Source organism: Panthera leo, chromosome C2, assembly GCF_018350215.1.
Source record: "Panthera leo isolate Ple1 chromosome C2, P.leo_Ple1_pat1.1, whole genome shotgun sequence".
Taxonomy (NCBI): domain Eukaryota; kingdom Metazoa; phylum Chordata; class Mammalia; order Carnivora; family Felidae; genus Panthera; species Panthera leo.
The window spans coordinates 151449082-151471565 of NC_056687.1; the positions used below are offsets into that span (position 1 = coordinate 151449082).

The following is a 22484-nucleotide window of genomic DNA, read 5'->3' on the forward strand; positions in this document are numbered from 1 at the left end:
CAGAGCCACAGGAATATTTACATACACCGTGACATCCTTCTTGATTATACCTGCAGGTGTAATCACATATACCTGCATGACTTTGTACATCTTTCTTGAATTTACCCACAGGTTGTCACACAAAATTCACTTTTTATTTTTCTGTAGTAATACATCTTCATTTGTCTCTTTATGCCCTTTTCTATTTCACTAAGCCAACCCTCCGTACCCCAAAGAATAAAAAAAATTATTTTCCAAATTATTCTTCTAACATTTTCTACTCATCTATTTTTATATTAGTACATCAAATCATTATGGATTTTATTTTTACTGCATTCTGTATTATATTTTTTTTTTCAGGGATAATTATACCAGTACCACTTTTTAAATAATTTATTATTTAGTCATTCCCTTCTGAATTATTTGGTGAATTTTGTACCAAAACCATATAGTTTTGCTTAAATGACTTTTGGGTAAGTTTCATTACCTGTTTCCTATGGTAGCTTTCCCAGAATTATTTTGTGTGGAGTTTCTCCAGGAGAGTTTTAAAAAGTGAAAAGAAAAGGAGTAAAACGTCATAATTCAAAGTTGTTTTATCTCAAGTGAGCTGTCCAGGAGAAATATTAATTGTACTTAATTGGCCTCCTCTGTGTCAGGCCTATGAACTCCCTCAGGAGACCAAGACGTCTACCAGCCCAGGAGCTCAAAGTGTGGAAATCGATGTGTTCTCTGAAGGTGACATTTATCTGTCAGCACAGAACCCCCGAAAGGTAATTTTCCCAGGGTGCTCCCAAGAGGAACCTGTGGCTTATCCATACACATTCTCCAAGACAGTCACTATGGCTATCAAGACTAATGCGGAACCAATTGCCAGAGTCCGATCTTAAGCAAAGGTGTAGGCCAGGGTTTCTTAACCTCTCCACTAAGACATTTGGGGCACGATAATTCCTCATGGTGGTAGGTTCTTCTGTCTACTGTAGGATGCTTGGCAACATTCGTGGCATCTACCCACTAGATGCAAATAGTATCCCCCAGTTGTGAAATCAAAAGTGTCTCTAGACATTGTCAAAATGTATCCTGGAAGACAAAAATCAATGAGAGCCACTAACATAGGCCTACTCTTCTAGGGATTGAGAGAGCTGAAAATTAGTCTCAGTAAAGTAGCCTTCACCTCATCACCCAGCTTCCCTATTTGGAGTTAGGTAGTGTATCAGAGGTATGATTTGTAGAGGGGGGAATGTTGAGACACTGTATCTTCATATACCTTGTCTTTTTTCAGCCAAGGGAGAGTAGTTAGGAAATTCTCTCCTAATGTCAGGGCTACTCAGAGCACTTTTTAAAAACACCCAATGAGAGGGACATTTTCTAGAAACCCCTATACCTGGAATCTTTGTCTAGCTAGCTTTATTCCTAAAATGTCACACACTAAGGTATTAGGTGCTACCATGGTGAGAGACAGTCTTGGTAAATGATTCCCTTTTTCCTTTGTTCTCATGTGCAGAAGTCTGATACTACCAGTGTTTTCTCAGAATGTAGCACCATTGATCCACAGGATCCTTTTGCAAGGATACCGGAAATGGTTCCCAAAAAAGAACCAGAGAGATGTTTTCCCAAAGGTAAGTGGCAGTATTCCTGCATCCAGTTCGCAGAACATTTGGAGGAAATTCTGTTATTCTTGGAAGCTCTGTAGATGCCTTGGTTCTACTTCTACTGGAGACAAAAGTGAAGAGAGGGCATCTATCAATTCTTGGGGCCATTATCAGATCCAGGCAAAGGAGATTTCAGGAAATTCTTGATTTAGGTGGGCTCAATTTATATAACCTAACCACTAGGGTAGAAACTCTAGAAAACTTTCCTAGAGAGCCCGCTGGGCCAATATGTCTTCCGCTTTCTCTAACCCCCAGTACATCCATTGTCAGGACGTAGACGAGGTGGTAGAAAAGGGAACCTGACCAGGGTTGAATGGAGCCCTGCCATCCCTCAAGATTTTTCTCTGAAAGAAAGATAGCATTGTAGTTAGGACCTTTGGCTCTGGAGCCAGACTGCCTGAGCTTAATTTTGGCCTCTCCACTTACTATCTGTGTGACTTAATTTACTTAGCCACTCTGTGCCTCATTTATAAGATGGCTATAATACTAGTATCTACTGCAAAGCGTTTTTGTTAGTATTAAATGAGTGAATGTAAATCACCTAGAAGAGTATCTGGCACATAATAAGCAACCAGTAAATGCAGTCTCTCTTGATTCCTTGAGTAGTTACAGTGGTTCGTTCCTATGTGCCTTTATTATTTCCTATATTCATGTGGGGAATTTATTTGTGTCTGTCTCTCTTGTGAGGTCCTTAAAAACATAGGCAGTGACTTAATATTGTATCTCTAGGGTGAGAATGGAATCTTTCCTAGATTATGGGCTCAACATAGATAGATGATAGATAGATAGATAGATAGATAGATAGATAGATAGATAGATAGATAGGGACTTAAGTGAATGAATGAATCTAAAAATTAAAAATTTCTCCATAAGTTTGACACTAGACCGGTCTCAGACAAGACACCAAGAATGGTTTCAAACATATTCCAGGTGATTTGACGGCCCCCCAACTTCCCACGGGGTCAGAAGTCAGGCTAGGAATAGATCACTGTTCTCCTGACTTACATTTGGACTGGTCTTTGAGGTATGCACAGGTTGTCAACAGTGGAGTTGGAGAAGAAAGGTTGGTTTCAAGAAGGGAGGGGTGGCATAAAAGAAGAAATAACCTTTCAGGGAGATTGACCTATTGGTGTTCTAAACAATGGAGGATGGCAGGGGCAGACTGAGGAGACCTCACGGTTGCTTAGGAAGATGATGAGGAAGGGAGTGGAATGTTGTGATCACTGTGAAATTAGCATCCACAGGACTTGGAGGATGGGCGGAGGAGACAAGGGGAGAAGGATGACGTGATTCATGCCGAGGGCTCGTGTGTGTTGAAGTCAAATGTCCAGCTATGTGTAAGCACCTCGACAGTGGATCAGATTCTCCCCTGTGTGGTTTGGGTGGTTCACAGAGCCTGTGCCCCTCCTTACCTCATTCCCTTCAGTCCTTAGGACACAGCTTACTATTGCCAAAAGAAATTGCAGTATAACAAACAGCCATGCAGCCCCAGTGGCACACAAGAGTAAACATGCATCTACATGATTCCGCTCATCTAGGCTTGGTATCTCTGCTGATTTTGGCTGGCTTTATTCGTATGAGTGGTAATAACTGGGAGCCGGCCAACCTAGCCTGGGCTTACCTGGGCCACTTGGTTCTGTACCACATGTCCATCCTCCTTCTCCTGAAACCAGTGGGCTGACCCAAATATTCCTTTCTTATGAAAATGGTCCTGGAGAGCAAGTGGAAACATGCACGGCCTGTTAAGGCCGAAGCTCGGACCTGGCATGTGTGACTTTCACTCTGCTCTATTGGCCAAATCAAGTCATATGGCCAAGCCCAGAACTGAGGGGTTGGAAAGCGACTTCACCTCTTTCTTCAGTGGGAAAAATTGCAAAGGTAAGGAATAAACATAAAGGCAGGGATGAAGAGTTAGGATTATTAATACAGTTCAAGGCAGGCACTAATGATAATGCTACTGCTTATTTCTTGTAGGCCTGGGTCACTGCTTCCCATGCTGTGCCACGGACAAGAGAAAGTCCCACTGGATCATTTGGTGGAACCTGCGGAAAACCTGCTACCAAATAGTGAAACACAGTTGGTTTGAGAGCTTTGTTATCTTTGTGATTCTGCTGAGCAGTGGGGCACTGGTAAATTATCACGGTCTCGTGGGGACATTGGGGATCAAGGCAGCTGGGCTACATTCTGACATGGGACTGTGAATGTGGGGAGACAAGGCAGAAGCGGGATCTCTGCTGCTGGGTCCCCTCAAGGGCAAGATTTTACACAACTTCTAGAGTCATGCTCCAACTGGCAAGTCCCCAAGCCAAAGACACTTTACCTGTGGGGAAGCGTGACTCAAATCAGCACTTTAAAGTGGCTACTGGAGCCTGCCCTTGACCCCCCAGGCCTGTCCCTCATTCTTGGACAATTTCTAGACATTTTCACTGTATCCTACATATTTCTTCCTCTGGACAGCAATGTTTCTATCTCTCTTTTCCAGAAGAACATAGAGCTGCTCTCCAAAAGGTAAAACATTAAGAGGGAAAGGCTACAGGGACCAGATGAGGATATAATATGTTGTCTTGGTATTTTCCACCACTCATGTTCCCTTGGGAGGAGAAACAAAGAGATAATGCTTTATGTACATGGCAGATCCTTCTAGATTGAGGTGTCAGGTGTGTCCCAGTGAGGTTTGGAAATAACTCCAAATCCATTGGCCTCCATAGCATATATCCTTCCTGCTCTCTCTCCTCACCTTTTGGTCCTTGCCTTCTCTTTGCCCCCCACCCTTGAGTGATAGTATCTTCTTCCTTACTACCTACATGTTTCTCTCTCTCTTTCCCTTCGTCCCCTTCTAGCTTGTGTTTTCCCTTAAAATGGACATAATATATAACTAAACTCTCTTACTATTTGGTATGTAAGTGAATGGAACCTTAGGTTCTCCCTTATTGATTTGGGGTCACAGAACATTAAGTCACTAGCCATTGGAAGGGACAAGGAAATGTCTTGCTTCGTCACCACTGCTTTCCTGGCTAGTGCTTTACTTTGTGTGATCTCCAGGTGAAAGCAGATGAGTGCACGCTGGGGCCCCCCAGACCCTATGATCAGCACCCGTCTCCATTTATCTACTTGCAGTACAAATTATTTCTCAAGAAAAAGAAAAGTAAATTTTTCTAAACCGTATCAGAGAACTCTCCTACTTTTTGTTGCGAACCCTTGGTCTAGGATCCCCTGAAGTCTTCTGGGCTTACATTTTCACTGGCTATTTACCTTATTCAAGTAATGGGGCTCTTCATTTATTCCACGATGATAATTGGTGTCTACCAAACCCTGTGTTACTCAGTGGGAAAGCACGGTGTTGTCAGAAGGCCAGGGAGACATGGTACCCTCCTTCTAGTTCTCATCTTTCTTATGTTAAGAGAAGTGTAGGTTGGACAAAGCAAGACTGAACACACAATGTTGAGGGTTATAGGAGAGGGACTCGGGTCTAGTTCCACTTAACGTATCTGTAGAGAAAGGAAGACAGGAAACATCTGGTCTTTTGCCACTGTCTGTGCTGTGTGGACCAGCAGCCTTAGTATCACTTGGAAACTTGTTAGAAATGCAGTCTTGGGCCCACCCCAGGCCCGCTGAAATCAGAACCTAGATGCTTTGGGACTCATGAGAGTTTGGGAAGCTCTGGTCTGGACAACTGTGTAATAATGGGAGCTTCCTGGACAAGGAAATGTCCTCATTATAGTGTGGGAGCCTCCAAAGCTCAGTTGCTAATATTGGCCTACTCTTCTGTGGAGCAAACAGATCTGCTGAGCCAGCTTGCTGCTCAGCTTCCAAAATGACAGAGGAACTGAGCTTCCACACCATTCCCATTTGTCTGTCTTTAAGAGGCAAACACACAGATAAGTCCCTGACTTCCAGGAGCAGGGAGTCTAGTAGGGAAGACAGATGGGGTCCAAGCAATTATAGACCAGGACCATAGTGATACACTCAGAGAAGCAGTGGATAACATGGGGCCATGTAGAATGGGCATCTAACTCATTCTTGGTGGAAGAAGGACAGTTTCCTATGGAAAATATCAGCCAAATTAAGACTTCAAAAATGATGAGGAGATGACAGAGGACAGGAGGAAGTGGAGGGTCTTCTCCAGTCAAAGCCCACCTAGGAGTTGAAAGTCAGACTGTTTTATTCTTTTGCATTATTGTTCCCTAGGGCCATGGGGCCGTGGGCTTACCTTTGTACTCAATAGCAGGACCGATTTCTTTCTTGCCTTCAGTGTTTGCCAGATGTCTTGACAGGTTCAGTACTAGGTCCCCTTATCTTCTTTTTTTTCATTCTCAGTTTTTACCCTAGTTATATAGACCCTGAAGAATCACATATGCACTTTGAATGAGGGAAATGCTTGCATGCAGCATGAAAAAGTGTCTCTTCAGAAGCTAAGGCGTCTCATTTTCATGATCACACTGAACGAATGTTTCACGTTCAAAGTAATTTACACTAGCCCAGAGCTTCCTCAACTTTTGCATGTGTTGGTACACATAAAAATGAGCACATCCATCGTGAGCACAGGGGTAAGTGGTAAGGCTGTTTGTGGTAGGTCGTTGGCATCAGGGTTGGCAGGATTTAGAGTGGGAGCTAAGGTGTTTGGACCTAAGGTGTTACAGGCAATGGAGAGCCACTGAATAGGGCTACTAAAATAACTAGGAGGATGAGAGAGATGGAATATTTCACTGAGTGGTTCTGGAAACGTTGGCAAGATATTGCTGACAAGAGTTGGAAGGATCAGGAAGATCAGGAAATTGTGTGGTGATCTGTTAGGAAGATGTTTTCACATTTCAGGGGTCAGTGATGAGAACCTAGGGAGCTCTTGTGGCAATGGAAGTCTAGAAATAGGATCTTCCTTGTGGTTTTACTTACTCAAGGAATTGATTCCACTGACACATTTCATCCTTAATACCTTTTGAGCAAAACCTCGTCACCAAAAGAGATACTAGTTTATTCAAATAAGGAAGAAAAATTAAAAAGTAAAGTCCTCAAGCAGTTCTGTGCAAATATTCAACCTGGCCTATGGCTATGCTTTATCATTTCAGGTATTTGAAGATATTCACCTTGAGAAACGACCCAATATCCAAGCATTACTTAATTGTACTGACCATATTTTCACCTACATTTTTATCCTGGAGATGGGTCTAAAATGGGTAGCCTTTGGATTTGGGAAGTATTTCACCAGTGTCTGGTGCTGGCTTGACTTCATCATTGTAATTGTAAGTTTACCAGCTCTGTGTGCCATGCGGGCAAGGGTTGGGGGGAGGGGAGGGGTGGGTATCATACGGGAGCTGCCTTTCCTGTGTGCCTTATATGGGTGCCTCTCCAAAATATTTTTCTTCACAGTACTTGCAAATAGTCGTCATCTACCCATCAGCAGTCCCGTCTGTTCTGGGTCACATTCTTCACACTGCACTTCATATTCTCACCACCCCAGCCCTTTCCATGATGACTCATCCAGTTCTCTCCATAAGCCCTGCTGATGTCTGATGTATGCCTAGAATAATATCGAGTGTCCTACCCTTCTCCTTCCAACTTTCTATTTTCTCTGAAGACTTCTCAAAGCAGGTCAGAAGCCAGTAGACTAAGCTGGTCTCCCTTTTGATTGCCAAGCAACATAAGAACATTCTTTCATTTAATCTGCACATCAATGCTCTGGCTTAAGCAGAGTTATACATCACCTACCAGATTACGGACAAAGAAATTTGAAGCTCAGGTGGTTAGCAACTTGCTTCAGATGAAACTGGGACTCACACCTTGGTCTGTGCGATGCTAAAGCTAATAATAGTATATCACACTTATCAAATCCTTTGTCTGTACCAGGTATTCTGCCATATGCTTCATATGCATTCTCGCTTTTAGCTATCACAACCACTCAGTACGGTAGGCACTATTACTTTTCTCATATACGCAGGAAGAAACTAAGTCATAGAGAAGTTAAGAAACGTGTCAGATTGGCTAGAAATGGTGGAGGTGAAACTCAAAAACCCAGTAAGCTTCACTCTAAAGCCCTTGATTTTAACATTGATATCCTTTCTACCATGAGCTAACTAGTTAGACTTTGTCCCTGCTATTTAAAGAAGCAGACACCATACGTGCATAACCCACGTGGTCAGCATACCTATTTAGAGAACCATAATGTTGCTAATGTTGGTGGACACACCCAAGCGTCCATTGACTCATGAATGGATAAAGAAGATGTGGTATATATGTACATAGTGGACTATTATTCAGCCATCAAAAAGAATGAAATCTTGCCATTTGAAACAATGTAGATAGAACCAGAGTGTATTATGCTAAGCGAGATAAGTCACACTGAGAAAGACAAAAGCCATATGGTTTTACTCATACGTGGGATTTAAGAAACAGATAAACATGGGAAGGGGGTAAAAGGGAAAGAGGGAAACAAACCGTAAGAGACTCTTAACAATAAAGAACAAACTGAGTGTTGCTGGAGGGGAGGTGGGTAGGGAGATGGGCTAGATGGGTGGTGGGCATTAAGGAGGGGACTTGTTGGGATGAGCACTGGGTGTTGTATGTAAGTGATGAATCACTGAATTCTACTCCTGAAACTAGTATTGCACTGTATGTTAACTAACCAGAGTTTAAATAAAAATTAAAAACATTATTGGTGGACACAAGTAGCCATGTGTTTCAGGCATTTTAGAAAGGCACCAGTGCTATGGGAGCTCCAGCAGGAATGATAAAAGGAAATAAATATATCCACGTCTGTCAACCCTGTCAGTTCCCAGGGTGCAAATGATTCTGAATCCATTATCTTCTTATATTATAGTGAAGAACCCATAAGACAGTGGACAAATGATTGGCATCTCCATTCTAGGGACCTGTGGTCCACTGACCTCAACTCAGGAAACTGATCCTAAAGCTCTCTTGCCTGTGCTTTTTCTGTGTAACCTTAAGCAAAGTGCTTCCTTCTTTTGACATAAACCTTCACATTAATAAAAATGAGAGTATAGACTTTTTACTGAGTGCCAAAATTTGACCAGAAACAAAATAGAAAACATAAATCTAACAATAACCATTTAAAATACCAAAACAGTAGTTCAATACACACTGTCAAAAAAAGGCACCAGGCCGAGATGGTTTTACAGGCAAGTTGTATCAAACTTTCAAGGAGTAGTGCTATATACTGAATGTTTGCATCCCCTAAAATTCATATGTTGAAACGTAATCCTCAATGTGTTCCTATTTAGAGGTGTTTATTAGGTTACGAGCAGAGGTTATGAGGGAAGAGCCCTCATGAATGGAACTACAGCTGCTATAAAAGAGAACCCCACAGAGCTTCCTCACCCCTTCTGTCACGGGAAGACACAGGGAGAAGAAAGCAATATGTGAGCCAGGATGTGGCCTCTCACCAGACAGTGACTCTGCTGACACCTTGATCTTGGACTTCCCAGCTCCAGACTGTGAGAAATAAATTTCCATTATTTATAAGCAACCCAGGCTATGATATTCTGTTACAGCAGCCTGAACTAAGATAGGCAGTTACCCCCAACCTTATTCAAATTGTTACAAAGAATAAGAAAAGAGAGGAAGCTTACAAACTTTACTTAATGAGACAAGTATAACCTTGATAACAAAATGAACGGAACAAAAATGAGTAGAACAAGGAAAGAAATAATCTTATAATTATATGCTTTATAAATCCCAGACAAGGCACTGGATAAGTGTGGTCCACTATTGCTGTTATTAGCTTTAGCATCCCATAGGCCAGGGTGTGAACGCCAATTCCACTTGAAGTAAGTTGTTAATCCTCTGGGCTTTGGGTTTCCTTGTCTGTAACATGGCAGGTGATATAAAATGTACTTAATTCAGAAAATTATTGTGCAGATTAAATAAGAGAATGTCTGTGAATAATCCTTTTACACTGCTTGTTAATCAGCATTGTGTAAAATGATCTTTATAATTTTGAAGTAGAAAAATAGAGGGGCGCCTGGGTGGCTCAGTCGGTTAAACATCCAACTCTGGATTTCGACTCAGGTAATGATCTCACAGTTTGTGAGTTGGAGACCTGCACTGGGTTCTGCACTGACAGCAAGAAGCCTGCTTGGGATTTTCTCTCCCTCTCTCTCTTCCCCTCCCCTGCTTGCATGCACTCTGTCTCTCAAAATAAATGGTCGGACTTAAAAAAAAATGTATGTAAAAAGAAAAATACAAACACAACCACAAGAACATAATTGAATTCAACTATCCCAAAATGTAAAGCCTCTGGTTTTTTTATTCAATAGAATTGTAATTATAAAGACAAGCTAGGGCCTGGAGACAGTATTTGCCATATACATAACAGAAAATTATTATCCATAGTATAAAAAACTCCTTACCGCTCAACAAGAGAAAGACAACCCAATGTAAGAATGGGAGAAGGATGCAAACAGGTAATTCACGTAAGGAACTCAAGTTGTAATAAATATATGAAGAAATACATACTAGCTACATCACCAATTAGCACAGAAGTACATGTTAAAATGAGAAACTGTGTTACTCGTCAGACTGACAAAAATTTTAAAGTTGGATAATCTCTAATACTTAGAAAGATATAAGAAAATGGAATCTGTAATCACTGCTACTAATGTAATAAAATTTCAGGGAAATTTTTGCAGTATTTTTTAAAAAGGTTTATTTGTTTATTTTGAGAGAGAGAGAGAGAGAGAGAGAGAGAGAGAGAGAGAGAGAGCAGGACAGAGGGACAGAAGGAGAGAGAGAATCCCAAGCAGGCTCCACACTCAGCACCGAGCCTGATGGGGGGCTCGATCCTGTAACCCTGGGATCATGACCTGAGCTGAAATCAAAAGTCAGACACTTAACCAACTAAGCCACCCAGGTGCCCCAGAAAAATTTTGCACTATTAAGTAAAATTACAAATGAGCCCAATTTGTAATTTACTATCCAGAAATACTACTTCTAGTTATACACGTAAGGAAAATTCTTGAGTACGTAGGCAGGAAAAATGCATACAGCTGTCCAGTGTGTTGTTCATAGCAGCAAAGAAGTTGAAATAACCTAGATACTCACCAAGGGGGAATGGATCCATAAAATATGAATATTTATATACTGTAATATTTTACAACAGTTAAAAGGAATAAACCACAAGGAAAAAAAGATATGTATCAAAATGGTGACTGTTCACACGGTGCAGACTGATAAATGCAAGTTAGATCGGAAAAAAAGATAAGATAAAAAGCAGCAGAAGACTGTGGAGTGGGAAAGAATGCGGGTGTTTTTATGTCTGCGTGTCTCATCAGTGCTTCTGAATCTAGTGGAACGGAGACTGGGGATCGGATTCCAGGTGAAAAGGTGGACAATGTCCCTCTAGGGACCCTTCTTCCCCACCCATGATAACAGCTACTGGGTAAAGCCAGAAGAACTGTTAAGCTGTGCTCTTCTTTTCCCTCTCGCCAGGAACCAGGTAGAAGGAGTATTTGTGGAAAAGCTGCTGAAATAACTCTCCCGACGGGCAGCGCCATTACAAGCAAACAGCCTATTTTAGGAAACCTTTATAAATAAGAGCATTCTGAATCGATAATTTTTTAAAAGCTGAATTACCCATCTAAAAATGTTGCCATTCTGCCATACCAACTCACTTAATTCCTCTGAATTTGCCAGTATTTTACTACTACGATGAGATTGACAGGATTAGTGGGGAATGGTTTTAGATAATAGTGAACTCTAATGTCAGCACAGTCAGTTGTAGGATAACTCACTTCCTGTCCCGCTGGGCAACCCGTCTTGCAAGCTGAGCCTCTGCATAATCGATGACATTGACTGGAATCCGAAAATGGTGGTGTGCAACTTAAGCCCATTATATTTAAGTTTCAGTTTAGTGTGTTTATAGAGCTTTCCAGTCCTTAGTCCTGACTCATTGGGAAGAAGTATGTTGGGAGAGAAAATTGGATTGAATTCCCCCCCCAAATTTAACTGAGTGAGGGGAAATACTAGCAAACAATTTATTATTTCATTGTAGCTTTTAATTTTGATATTGAAACGGATATTTGAGGATGTTACGGAAACGTTGCAAGAAACAACCTAAAGAACCCCTTACACTCTTTCCCCAGATTCACCAGTTGTTAACATTTCACCCCATCTGCTTTGTCCTTTTTGCTTCATTTTTCTTGCTAAACTGCTTGAGATTAGGTTGCAGGCACCACACCTCGTTACCCCTAAACATTCCAGTGTGTGTTTCCTGAGAACAATGAAATTGTCTCACGTGGTCACAGCACAATTATCAAAGTTAGGAAATTTAACATGACTCAATAGTAAGATCCATACACACTTTCTAATTTTGTCAATCGTTTCAATAAGGTCCTTTACGGTTAATTCTTTCTATCCACCTGTGTCACCTTCCCTCACCTCCCCCTAGTCCAGGATCCAATTCAGGACCCTAAGTGACACATCATTGTCATGTCCTTTGGTTTCCTTTAACAGTTTCTCACTTTTCTTTGTCTTTCATTAAACAAATCATGTAAGTGCATTGCCCTCACCTGCATGGGTTGTAGCTTTGGCAGACTGGAGCAAAAATAGCCTCTTCACTTGCCTTCCGACTTCTAGAAGGCTGGCTGGCTTCTGTTTCTGGATAATCCACTGAGGACACCCTGTGTCTGCCTCTCGGAATGAGGGCTACCAGCCCCCCACTGGCTTCCCTGGGAGCCAAGTCAGGTACACTACCTATCGCTTCTCTTCCCACCAGGTCTCTGTGACCAGTCTCATCGACCTAAAGAGCTTGAAGTCCTTCAGGACTCTACGAGCACTGAGGCCCCTGCGCGCACTGTCCCAGTTTGAAGGAATGAAGGTACGTTCTTGAGCAAAGGGGAGGAAGGTCAGCTGTCAGGGAGAGGTGGAAACACCAATCGTGCTTCTTGGGCTGGGCTTCCCTTAAATTGTCAAGCTGTTTCTGGACTCCTTCCTACCTAACGCGCTGTTTAGAATTTGAGAGATGAAAAATTTAGGATGTGGCGTGCATTCTGTGGTAGGCAAGATGGGTTCCGGCTTTCCTTCAATCCTAGGGCAGGTGTCCCATAGGTCTGTGACACTGTCATCAGAGGACACTTCTCAACTGATCCTCAGTGACAAGAGAAACGGGTCCATAGGGAGCCGAGAGCAGGGCTTGTCCTAGGATGCGGGGTTGGGAGTTTGAGGGTAGAAAGTAAAGACAGACCCTAAGAGGTCCAGTCCTGCACATCAGGCCCATCCTGAGATCCAGAGCGTGGTGAATCTTACACATCTGTTACGTTTTTCTTCCGTTTTCTTTTTTAAGGTGGTCGTCAATGCTCTCATAGGTGCTATACCTGCCATTCTGAATGTTTTGCTTGTCTGCCTCATTTTCTGGCTCATATTTTGTATCCTGGGAGTAAACTTCTTCTCTGGAAAATTTGGAAGATGCATTAATGTATCAGACACAAACTCAGTTATAAATTACAGCGTCGTCGCAAACCAAAGTCAATGCGAAAGTGGAAATTTCTCTTGGGTCACCCCGCCGGTCAACTTTGACAATGTGGGAATGGCTTACCTTGCCCTCTTGCAAGTGGTAAGTGCCGTTGGTATATTTTTCACCCTGAGGAGCAAAACCTTTAAAGAAGCATAAATCGTTTCTCGGGTTAATGAAAAACACAGTGACTGCATTGAGCTGGTAGAATCTACTCCCAGTTCCTCATGTGGAAGCCAGTGCCCTCTGGAACTGCCCCCCACCGAGTGTCTCCAACTTTCTTGTTTCCTGAGCCTCAACCTCCACGCAAGGCCCTGTACACCTCTCATGCTGTCCCGTATTGCGCCTTACGCTCCAGAGCCAAACAGGGGCGGAGACTCAGTTGCTAAGCAGCACTTCTTGGTTGGAAGTCAGTCCTCTGGTCAAACCACGGTTGCCAGGGCTTGAACAGCACAAACATGAGGCACGAGGGAAGCCTCAGCCAGGCTCTTTCCAGCAGCTTTAACACAGCTTCTCCAGAAATTTTTAAGGCAGGAATGTCTTTAAAAAAAAAAAAAAACTCTTTATTTTGTATAAATGAAGAAGAAAAAAAAAAACCCACAAGACACCCATAGTCTGAATTCCTTTGTAAAGGAAAGGAATTCTCTTTCACCTGGCCATTCCGTCCTGGAAGGGTGGGGCATCGTCTTAGACGCATCTGCCCACGGGGCCTCGCTTGCTGTTTTACGGCACTTATCTGCAGATGGCAAGTCTCTGTGTTCTTGTTTCTCTGCTTTTGTTACAGGCAACATTTAAGGGCTGGATGGATATCATGTATGCAGCTGTCGATTCCAGAGGGGTGAGCTCGTGTTCTGCCACGTTATAGAGAGTGCCAGGGTCACATCAGGGATGTCATCACTACACGGTCTAGAACTTCCCACGTCGTAGTTCCACTGGCTAGCGTTCTTGCCCTGTTTTCCTTGGGACAAACACTATGAAATAGGGATCAAAAAAAAAAAAAGTTTCCACTCATCTTCTGTTGAGCATTCCATTCCATTCTGCTCCAAAGCCCGGTCCTGTTTCTCCATAGTGACCAAGGAACAACCTCTCACGGAGGAGAACTTGGACAAAGGGGCTTTGGGATGCTTTGGAGCCAGAAGCAACAGAATCACAGAATGCCTTGATTTTCCTCTCTCACTTCTTTTCCAAATGGGTATACAGGCAGAAGCCAGATTTCAAAGGGTGCCAGCCAAGGGCTGTGGGAAGACCTTACAGATGGACTGCGTCTGATAAGAGAGGCTTCCCATGGCTACAGTCTCTCCAGAGACTAAACGGGCTTCTGGCGATTGCCACCTGTTAAATTCTAGTTAAGTAAGAAGTAAAATCATGGATTCCCAAAGTTGGAAGGGTACTCAGCCATCTAGGCCATTTCTATTTCGCAGTAGGGAAAACTGAGGAGTAGAAGGGAAGAATGCTGCCCAAAGCCATGGAGTAAGCAAATGGTTGAATCAAGAATGGAGCCAGCATTAATTTTTTTCCTGTCGTCACACACATGTTGTTCTGTTTGAGAGTCTGCAGAATTGATGCCTGGCACATAGTAGATGTTCAATACATGTGAGCTGGTAGAGGCAGCACTGGGGGTATGAGAAGTGGTACAGTAGCAAATTATAACAAACGCAGGATTTTAAAGTATTGATGTGCTTAATTTTTGTCTTTTGAGTATATGACCTTCACCCTAGTTTACCTTAGGCATCCATTTGCCTTGAGGTGGAGATGGGGGATGGGGAGGGAATCTGATGCAGAAGTCTGCAAGAAGTGTGACTCACGTATGTTCCCTGAGCGAATGATAGGTGGGTGGCGGTGGGTGGAGGGATGTCTAGCCTGATGCTGGTCCTGGGACATTATAGCTGGTATGTGCTGGCACCTAGCATGACGATACCCTTGTCTGCGTAGTCACAGAGAATCTTGCGGGGCTCAAATATCGGTGAAAACATGGGCCTTTCTCCCCCCTTAACTCTTCCTGGCCTTAAACACTGACTCTCTGTCATGTCCTCTGCTTGGCTCCCTGGCCCAGCAGGCTACTCCCATCACTTACCAAAAGCCCGTCAGGGCGGGCCCATGGCTATCAACTCCATGCCCCAGCCTCATGAAAACTGAAAAGTCTGAGAGACTCTGTCTGTCCAAGTATGCCACTCTAACCTCTTCAGTCATCCTGCCTGCGCAATGTATCCCAGGCCTTCCCAGCAGCAGCTTCCTTTTGGAAAAATACAGAAGTTGAGCAAAACTATCCTCTTTCCCCCCTTCGTGTTCCTTTCAATTTACTGAATCCCAAGTCCCCTCTCCAAACCCGTGGAGGGAGAATCAGGATACACATCTCATGACTCTGATGTTCTCTGTCGCTCTACTGCTTTTTCTGGGTACAAGAGAGGTGAGCTTTTGTCATTTACTTTCCCTAGTTGAACCTCCCTTTGCAGGATGGTTAGCCTGCATTATAACCTTATTTTAAATGTCAGATGCTGAGTGGTGATTCTTTCCATTATATAGTTTTTGTACTAATGGCTACCCTTAGTTCAAACAAATGGACATCTCAAGCAATGATTCTTTCCATTATATAGTTTTTGTACTAATGGCTACCGTTAGTTCAAACAAATGGACATCTCAAGCCAATTGGGACCAAGGCCAGGTACTCTTCAAGGCAAAAGACAAAAATATTTTCAAATATTACCTTCATTACATTAGTCTGTGTGGTGGGTATTAAATAACAAACATCATAAAAACATTCAACAAGTGACAGAGCTATCAACACTCATAGATATATCTTCGCATGTCATCTGGAGAAAGAAAAGAGAAATCTTCCTGTCACCTGTTCCCAAACTGCATAAAGCCAATGACAATGTGAAGAACTTGGACAAAGGGGGTTTTGGATGCTTTTGGTCACACCTTGAGTTGGGGGAACTTAGTTGTGGTCCATTTTTGCGTCTGCTCTAGAGCTTGATTATTAATTCACTCATCCATCCATCCATCCATCCATCCATCCATCCATCCAAGGTGTATTGAGAATCTACATGTCACAAAGTATGCCAGGCACTGGGAATTCAAGACTGACAGGGCACAAGCACAGACTAAATACAACAGTGGGCTCTATATGAAGGATGTAGCTGTTCAAGAGTTGGTAGTCACCTTCTCCAGTGGCCTTATCTCCAGTGTGGCTCCTTCCAGTTATGTGTCCATATAGACATTCTAGAGACCTTCTCAAAGGACACATGTGGTCATGCCATTCCCCAATCTTACAACCCTTTCATGATTCTCTATTGCTTAGGAGAAAAAGCCTACGCCTCTTTTCACATGCCCACCCCATTGCATGGTACCACTTAAGCCCCTCAAGGGGAAGCTTAAAGAGGGTTTCCCTGCACGAGCCATGGCTGGTTGGCAGAGGCTGGGGAGCTAAAGCTCCTGCCGAGAGACACTGTGGTCTTTTAGATAAGGTAGTTAAGATGGCTTCTAATTTTCTCCGGTAATTGTTTTCTTTTCTTGTTTAAAAAACTCCCTAACAGAAAGAACTACAGCCAGGGTTTGAGGAGAACCCACAAAACTACCTTTTCTTCGTGGCTTTTATCATCTTTGGCTCATTCTTTACTCTGAATCTCTTCATCGGTGTTATTATCGACAACTTCAACCAACAGCAGAAAAAGATAAGTATGGGGGTTGTTCTGATTTGGTGGTTTTATGTCTTCCCCAAAGGGCTTGGAAGGAACACAATGCTGATCTAGATTGTGGTGCAAAGCATCATCTGCATGGGAACAAAGCCACCTGGAGAAGATTCTTGGAGATATGGCTGAAAAGAGATTGAGGATAGCTGGTTTCTATTAAATCGCTGCTTTTATTCTCCACTCTACCCCCTTACACAGAGGACATTGTTGAACCCCAACAGAAAAACACGTACTAGGATTGGTATTTATGACTCTACAGTCATATTTAAGTAACCTTTCAAGTGTACCTTGTAATCCAAGATAAAAAGAAGAACTCTCCTTTTCCAGCAAACTTGTGTCCTGGCTCCCAGCACGCGAGTCTCGGCAGATTTTGTGAACTTACTTGGAAACAGGTTGGTTGGGAAAGAGGCAGGGTTTTTTTAGGGAGATTTTTTTCGTCATGCATTGTAATAAACAGATGTGTATTCTTTTTTTCTGATTCTGTAATCTATAGGGGATGTTTAGTGAATGTGGAAAATAAAAGAAGACTAAAAAAATTTAATCGCCACTAAGGTGGTCACTAGATGATAACAGTTTTAGAGTAAGCCTCGTCAGTTACTTTCTCACTAAATATGTATTCCTTGTACATGGTTGAGATGACAGAATATTTTTAATTTTGTAGCACCCCCCTTGCCCATTAGTACTGAGCCCATGTGATGAAATCATCTCTATTGTGAGAATTTTCAGGGCTGAATTGCATCTCATATTATAGATAGATAGTAATTTATCTTAATCATTCCCTTCTTTTTTGGACATTGAGGTCATTTCTAAATTTCTTGCTCTTCTGAAACAATCGTGAACATTCTTGAAATTCTCTCTGTACCTGTGATTATTTTCTCAGGATAAGTTTCTAGAATTTAAGGCATTAAACATATATTGTCAAATAACCTTTCAGAAATGCTGTGCTCGGCGCTCCTTGCAACAGGATTGCAAGATATAAAAATGCCTGTTTGCTCTGTTCTCATCATTCGTATTTTTATAATTTTTCGTTTCCAGCTTGATGGGTAAAGGTGTTATCTCATTGTTTTATATTCATTTATTTAATCATTTGTGAGCTTATATATTTTTTCAGATTGATGGTTATATTTCTCCCTTTGTCTCTTTTCCAAATGGAAATTGTCATTTTTTCTTATGTTTTTATATATTAAGTCCAATTTGTGACTTGCTTCTTATATTTCTGTAATGACATTTTTGATTTGTAGGCATTTAGTATTTTTATGGGGCCGAACTCCAATCTTGTCCTTTTTTGGCTTCTTCTCTTACATATAGGAACTGAATCCCCAAATCCTAAAATCAGGTAACTAAATATTCACCTTTGGTTTTCTAACTGTTTTTATGGTTCTTTTCAACTTTTCTTCAACTCTTGTAATCTATCCAAAATGTAGACTGATACTGATTAGCTTTGTTACTTATTAAAAATATTTTTTTAATGTTTATTTTTGAGAGAGAGTGAGAGAGAGAGAGAGAGCAAGGGAGGGGCAGAGAGAGAGGGAGACCCAGAATCCGAAGCAGGCTCCAGGCTCCGAGCTGTCGGCACAGAGCCTGACGCGGGGCTCGAACCCACGAACCGTGCGTGAGATCATGACCTGAGCCGAAGTCAGACGTTTAACTGACTGAGCCTCCCAGGTGCCCCTGATTAGCCTTTAGTGACTTCGGGGAAAGTCACTCATTGTCCTTCTGTAAGTTTACTGCTGCTATTACTTGGAGGTGTGTGGTGTGGAGTCACCTCTGTTATATGCGGCTTGACTGCAGTCAATACTTACAATTTGGATGTCAAGGCCTTGTGATTTTAGATTTCAGCTTACATTTGAAATCACTGTTTTGATCAGGCCATGGCATTTCGTTTTATCTTTACTTTTTATTATAGAAGATTTCCAACATGCACAAGAGTCTACTAAAATGAACCTACACTACCCATCACCCAACATGTTTATTGATTTAAGAGCTTCTTTATGGGGGCGCTTGGGTGGCTCATTCGGTTAGGCGTTCGACTTCGGCTCAGGTCATGATCTCACTGTTCGTGAGTTCGAGCCCTGCGTCGGGCTCCGTGCGGACAGCTCAGAGCCTGGAACCTGCTTCAGGTTCTATTTTTTTCTCTCTCTCTCTGCCCCTCCCCCTGCTCATGCTCTGTCTCTCTTTCTCACTCAAAAGTGAATAAAGCATTTTTAAAAATTAAAAAAAAAAAACATCTTTATGGCATCTCTCCCCTTATCCAATCCTGCCACCAGGTTTTTCAACAGAGCAAATGACAGCACATCATTTCATCCACCGATATTTCAAGACATATCTCTTTTTAAACATAAACACAGTCCATGATCACACCTAAAAAGTTTAACATGAAATCTTTAAACTTGTCAAGTACCCAGTCAACATTCAGATTTCTTTGAGTCTTTCATTTTCTTAAAATATTTATCTTTCATCCTTTGATCAAGTGATCTTAAAGTTTGTTTCTTTTCAAATCAGGATTAAAATCAGGTCCTCCCGTTTGACAGCTTCCTTGCCATCTGGAATGACAAGATGTTCCAGGGCTAAGTGGTATCACTCCTGTGCCAGATCAAGAATCAGCCATTTCTCTAAGGAGTTCTGTTTGGTTTTTTTTTTTGTGGGGGGTGGGGTGGGGAGGTGGTACCCCAAGATCACAACCTGGAACGCTCATTGCCATTGCTTCTAGGATTTTTCAGTGGCCAGAGCTATTCACATTTAGAACTTCAAGGAAATGCACGTAGAAATAGGAATACTGGTCATTCAAGTTGAGAACTGTAAGGTTTTCACGTAACCTCTTCTCTGATAATAACTTGAATTAAATCTCTTCTTTCCCATGCTGAGAAAACCGATTCTCACGGGCACAGGAAATGATAGAATTAACATTTTCCATGATTACTCATTTTTGCTTTATACCCCAACACACACACAGGACAGTCTCAGAATAACAGCACTAATACATACTGTCATGATGCATATGATTACTGAAGACGCATATCTGCCAGGCATCCGGAGACAATCTGGTTAACTTCTAGGGCTGCATTTTTGTTTTTTACAAAAAAAAATTTATTTATTTTTTTACGGTGGTACAATATACATAACATAAAATTTACCACCTTAACCATTTTCCATGTACAGTTCAGGGGTATTAAGTACATTCATAATGTTGTGCAATCATCACCCCTACCCATCCCCACAACTCTTTTCATCTTGTAAAACCGAAACTCTGTACCTGTTCAACCCTGCCTCCCCATTTTCCTTCCCCCTCCCCCAGCCCTTGGCAACTACCGTTCTACTTCCTTTTGCTCTGAATTTGGCTGCTCTGAGTACCTCGTGTAAGTGGAATTATATGGCATTTGTCCGTTTGGGATGGACTTATTTCCCTCAGCATCGTGTCCTCAAGGTTCGTCCGCGCTGTAGCGTATGTCAGAATCTCCTTTTTTAAGGCTGAAGAATATTCCCCCGCGTATATATGCCGCATTTTGCCCAGCCACTCAGCTCTTGATGGACGGTGAGGCAACCTGGGTTGCTTCCACATTTTAGCTTTCGTGACCAGAGCTGCTGTGAACATCGGCGTGCAGATATCTCTGACTCGCGGTGGTGAGCATTTTTTTTTTCATAGGCCTGTTGCCTATTTATATGGCTTCTTTAGACAAATGGCTAGTCGAGTCCTTTGCCAGTTTCTGAATTAGATCGCTTTATTTATTTATTTATTTATTTATTTAGAGTAGAGTGGACACATAATATCACATTACTTTCAGGTGTAGCACATAGTGATTTGCCAAGGTTATACGTTACGGTGTGCTCACCACGGTGTGACTGCCATCTGTCACTCTTCAACATTATTACAGTATCACTGCCTCTATTCCATATGCCGTGCCTTTTGTTCCCAGGACTTATTCCCTCCATAACGGGAAGCCTGTATCTCCCACTCCCCTTCCCCCATTTTGCCCACCCCCCCCCCTTCCCTCTGGCAATCATCACTTTGTTCTCTGTATTCTAGGTCTGATTCTGCTTCCTGTTTGTTTATCCGTTTGGTTTTTAGATTCCGCGTAGGCGTGAAATCATGTGGTATTTGTCTTTCTCAGTTTGACTTATTTTACTTAGCATAATACGCCCGAGACCCACCCAGGTGGTCACAAATGGCACAAACTCCTCCTTTTTTAATGGTCGCATAATATTGCACACCTGTGTGCCACATCTTCCCTTTTTTTTAATGTCTATTTATTTTTGAGGGAGAGAGGAAGAGAGAGAGAGAGAGAGCGCCCAGCATGGGCAGAGAGGGAGAGAGGGAGACAGAGGATCCAAAGCAGGTTCTGCACTGACAGCAGAGAGCCCGATGTGGGGCTCGGATTCATGAACCGTGAGATCATGACCTGAGCCAGATTCAGATGCTTAACCGACTGAGCCACCCAGGCACCCGCCCCTGTAGTACATCTTCCTTATCCATTCGTCTATCAATAGGTGCTTAGGTTTCTTCCATGTCTTGGCTATTATAAATAATGCTACAATAAACATAGAGGTGTGTGCATCTTTTTAAGTTAGCGTTTTTATTTTCCCTTGGTAAATACCCAGGAGTAGAATTATTGGATCATATGCTATTTCTATTTTTAATGTTTTGGGGAACCTCCGTACTGTTTTCCACAGTGGCTGCACCATTTTGCATTCCTACCAACGTGCGTGAGGGCTCCTTTTTCTCCACATTCTTGTCAACGCTCGTTCTTTCTTATCCTTTTTATTTTAGTCATTCTGACAGGTGTGAGGTGATATCTCACTGTGATTTTGATTTGCATCAAGATCCCAACAGTGATGTTGAGCCCTTTTTCATGTGTCTGTTGGCCATCTGTATGTCCTCTTTGGAAAAGTGTCTATTCAGGTCCCCTGTCCATTTTTTAATTGGGTTGTTGAGTTGTATAAGCTCTTTATATATTTTGGATATTTACCCTTACTGGATAAATCATTTGCAAAGGTCTTCTCCCATTTAGTAGGTTGCCTTTTTGTTTTGTTGATGGTTTTCTTCACCGTTCAAAAGTTTTTATTTTGATATACTCCTGATAATTTATCTTTGCTTTTTTTCCCCTTGCCTCAGGAGACATCTAGAAAAATATTGACAAAAATATTACACTCATTCATGATAAAAACTCTTAACAAAGGGGATTTAGAAGGAAATACCTCAACGTATTAAAGGCCATATACAAAAAGTCCACAGCTAACATCATACTCAGTGGAGGGGAAACTGAGAGCTTTTCCTCTAAGATCAGGAAGAAGACAAAGATATTCACTCTTGGCACTTTTATTCAACATAGTACTGGAAGTTCCAGCCATGGCTGGAGACAAGAGAGTGAGACAAGAGAAAAGGAATGAGTCATCCATATTGTTAAAGAAGTTAAATTGCCACTATTTGCAGATGACATGAAACAATACAAACAAAATCCTAAAGACTCTACCAAAAAACTACCAGAAGTAATAGATAAGTTCAGTAAATGTGCAGGACACAAAATTAATACCCACCAATTGGTAGCATTTGAATACACTAATAATGAAGTAGCAGAAAAAGAAACTAAGAAAACAACTCCATTTACAATTACACTTAAAAGAATAAAATGCCTAGGAATAAATTTAATCACAGAGGTGAAAGAACTATACTCTGAAAACTACAAACATTGATGAAAGAAATCGAAGATG

The 22484-nt window shown here is 42.0% G+C and overlaps 1 protein-coding gene across 1 annotated transcript in view; it reads left to right on the plus strand.

Annotated features, from left to right (window-relative positions):
- SCN11A (sodium voltage-gated channel alpha subunit 11) overlaps window positions 1-22484 on the plus strand; it is a 94875-nt gene that overhangs the window by 60260 nt on the left and 12131 nt on the right. The window contains exons 17-24 of the mRNA XM_042955574.1: window positions 636-749; window positions 1481-1595; window positions 3603-3757; window positions 6695-6868; window positions 12355-12456; window positions 12922-13191; window positions 13874-13927; window positions 16623-16760. Coding sequence (XP_042811508.1) covers window positions 636-749; window positions 1481-1595; window positions 3603-3757; window positions 6695-6868; window positions 12355-12456; window positions 12922-13191; window positions 13874-13927; window positions 16623-16760 — 1122 coding nt within the window. The remainder of the gene's footprint in view (window positions 1-635; window positions 750-1480; window positions 1596-3602; window positions 3758-6694; window positions 6869-12354; window positions 12457-12921; window positions 13192-13873; window positions 13928-16622; window positions 16761-22484) is intronic.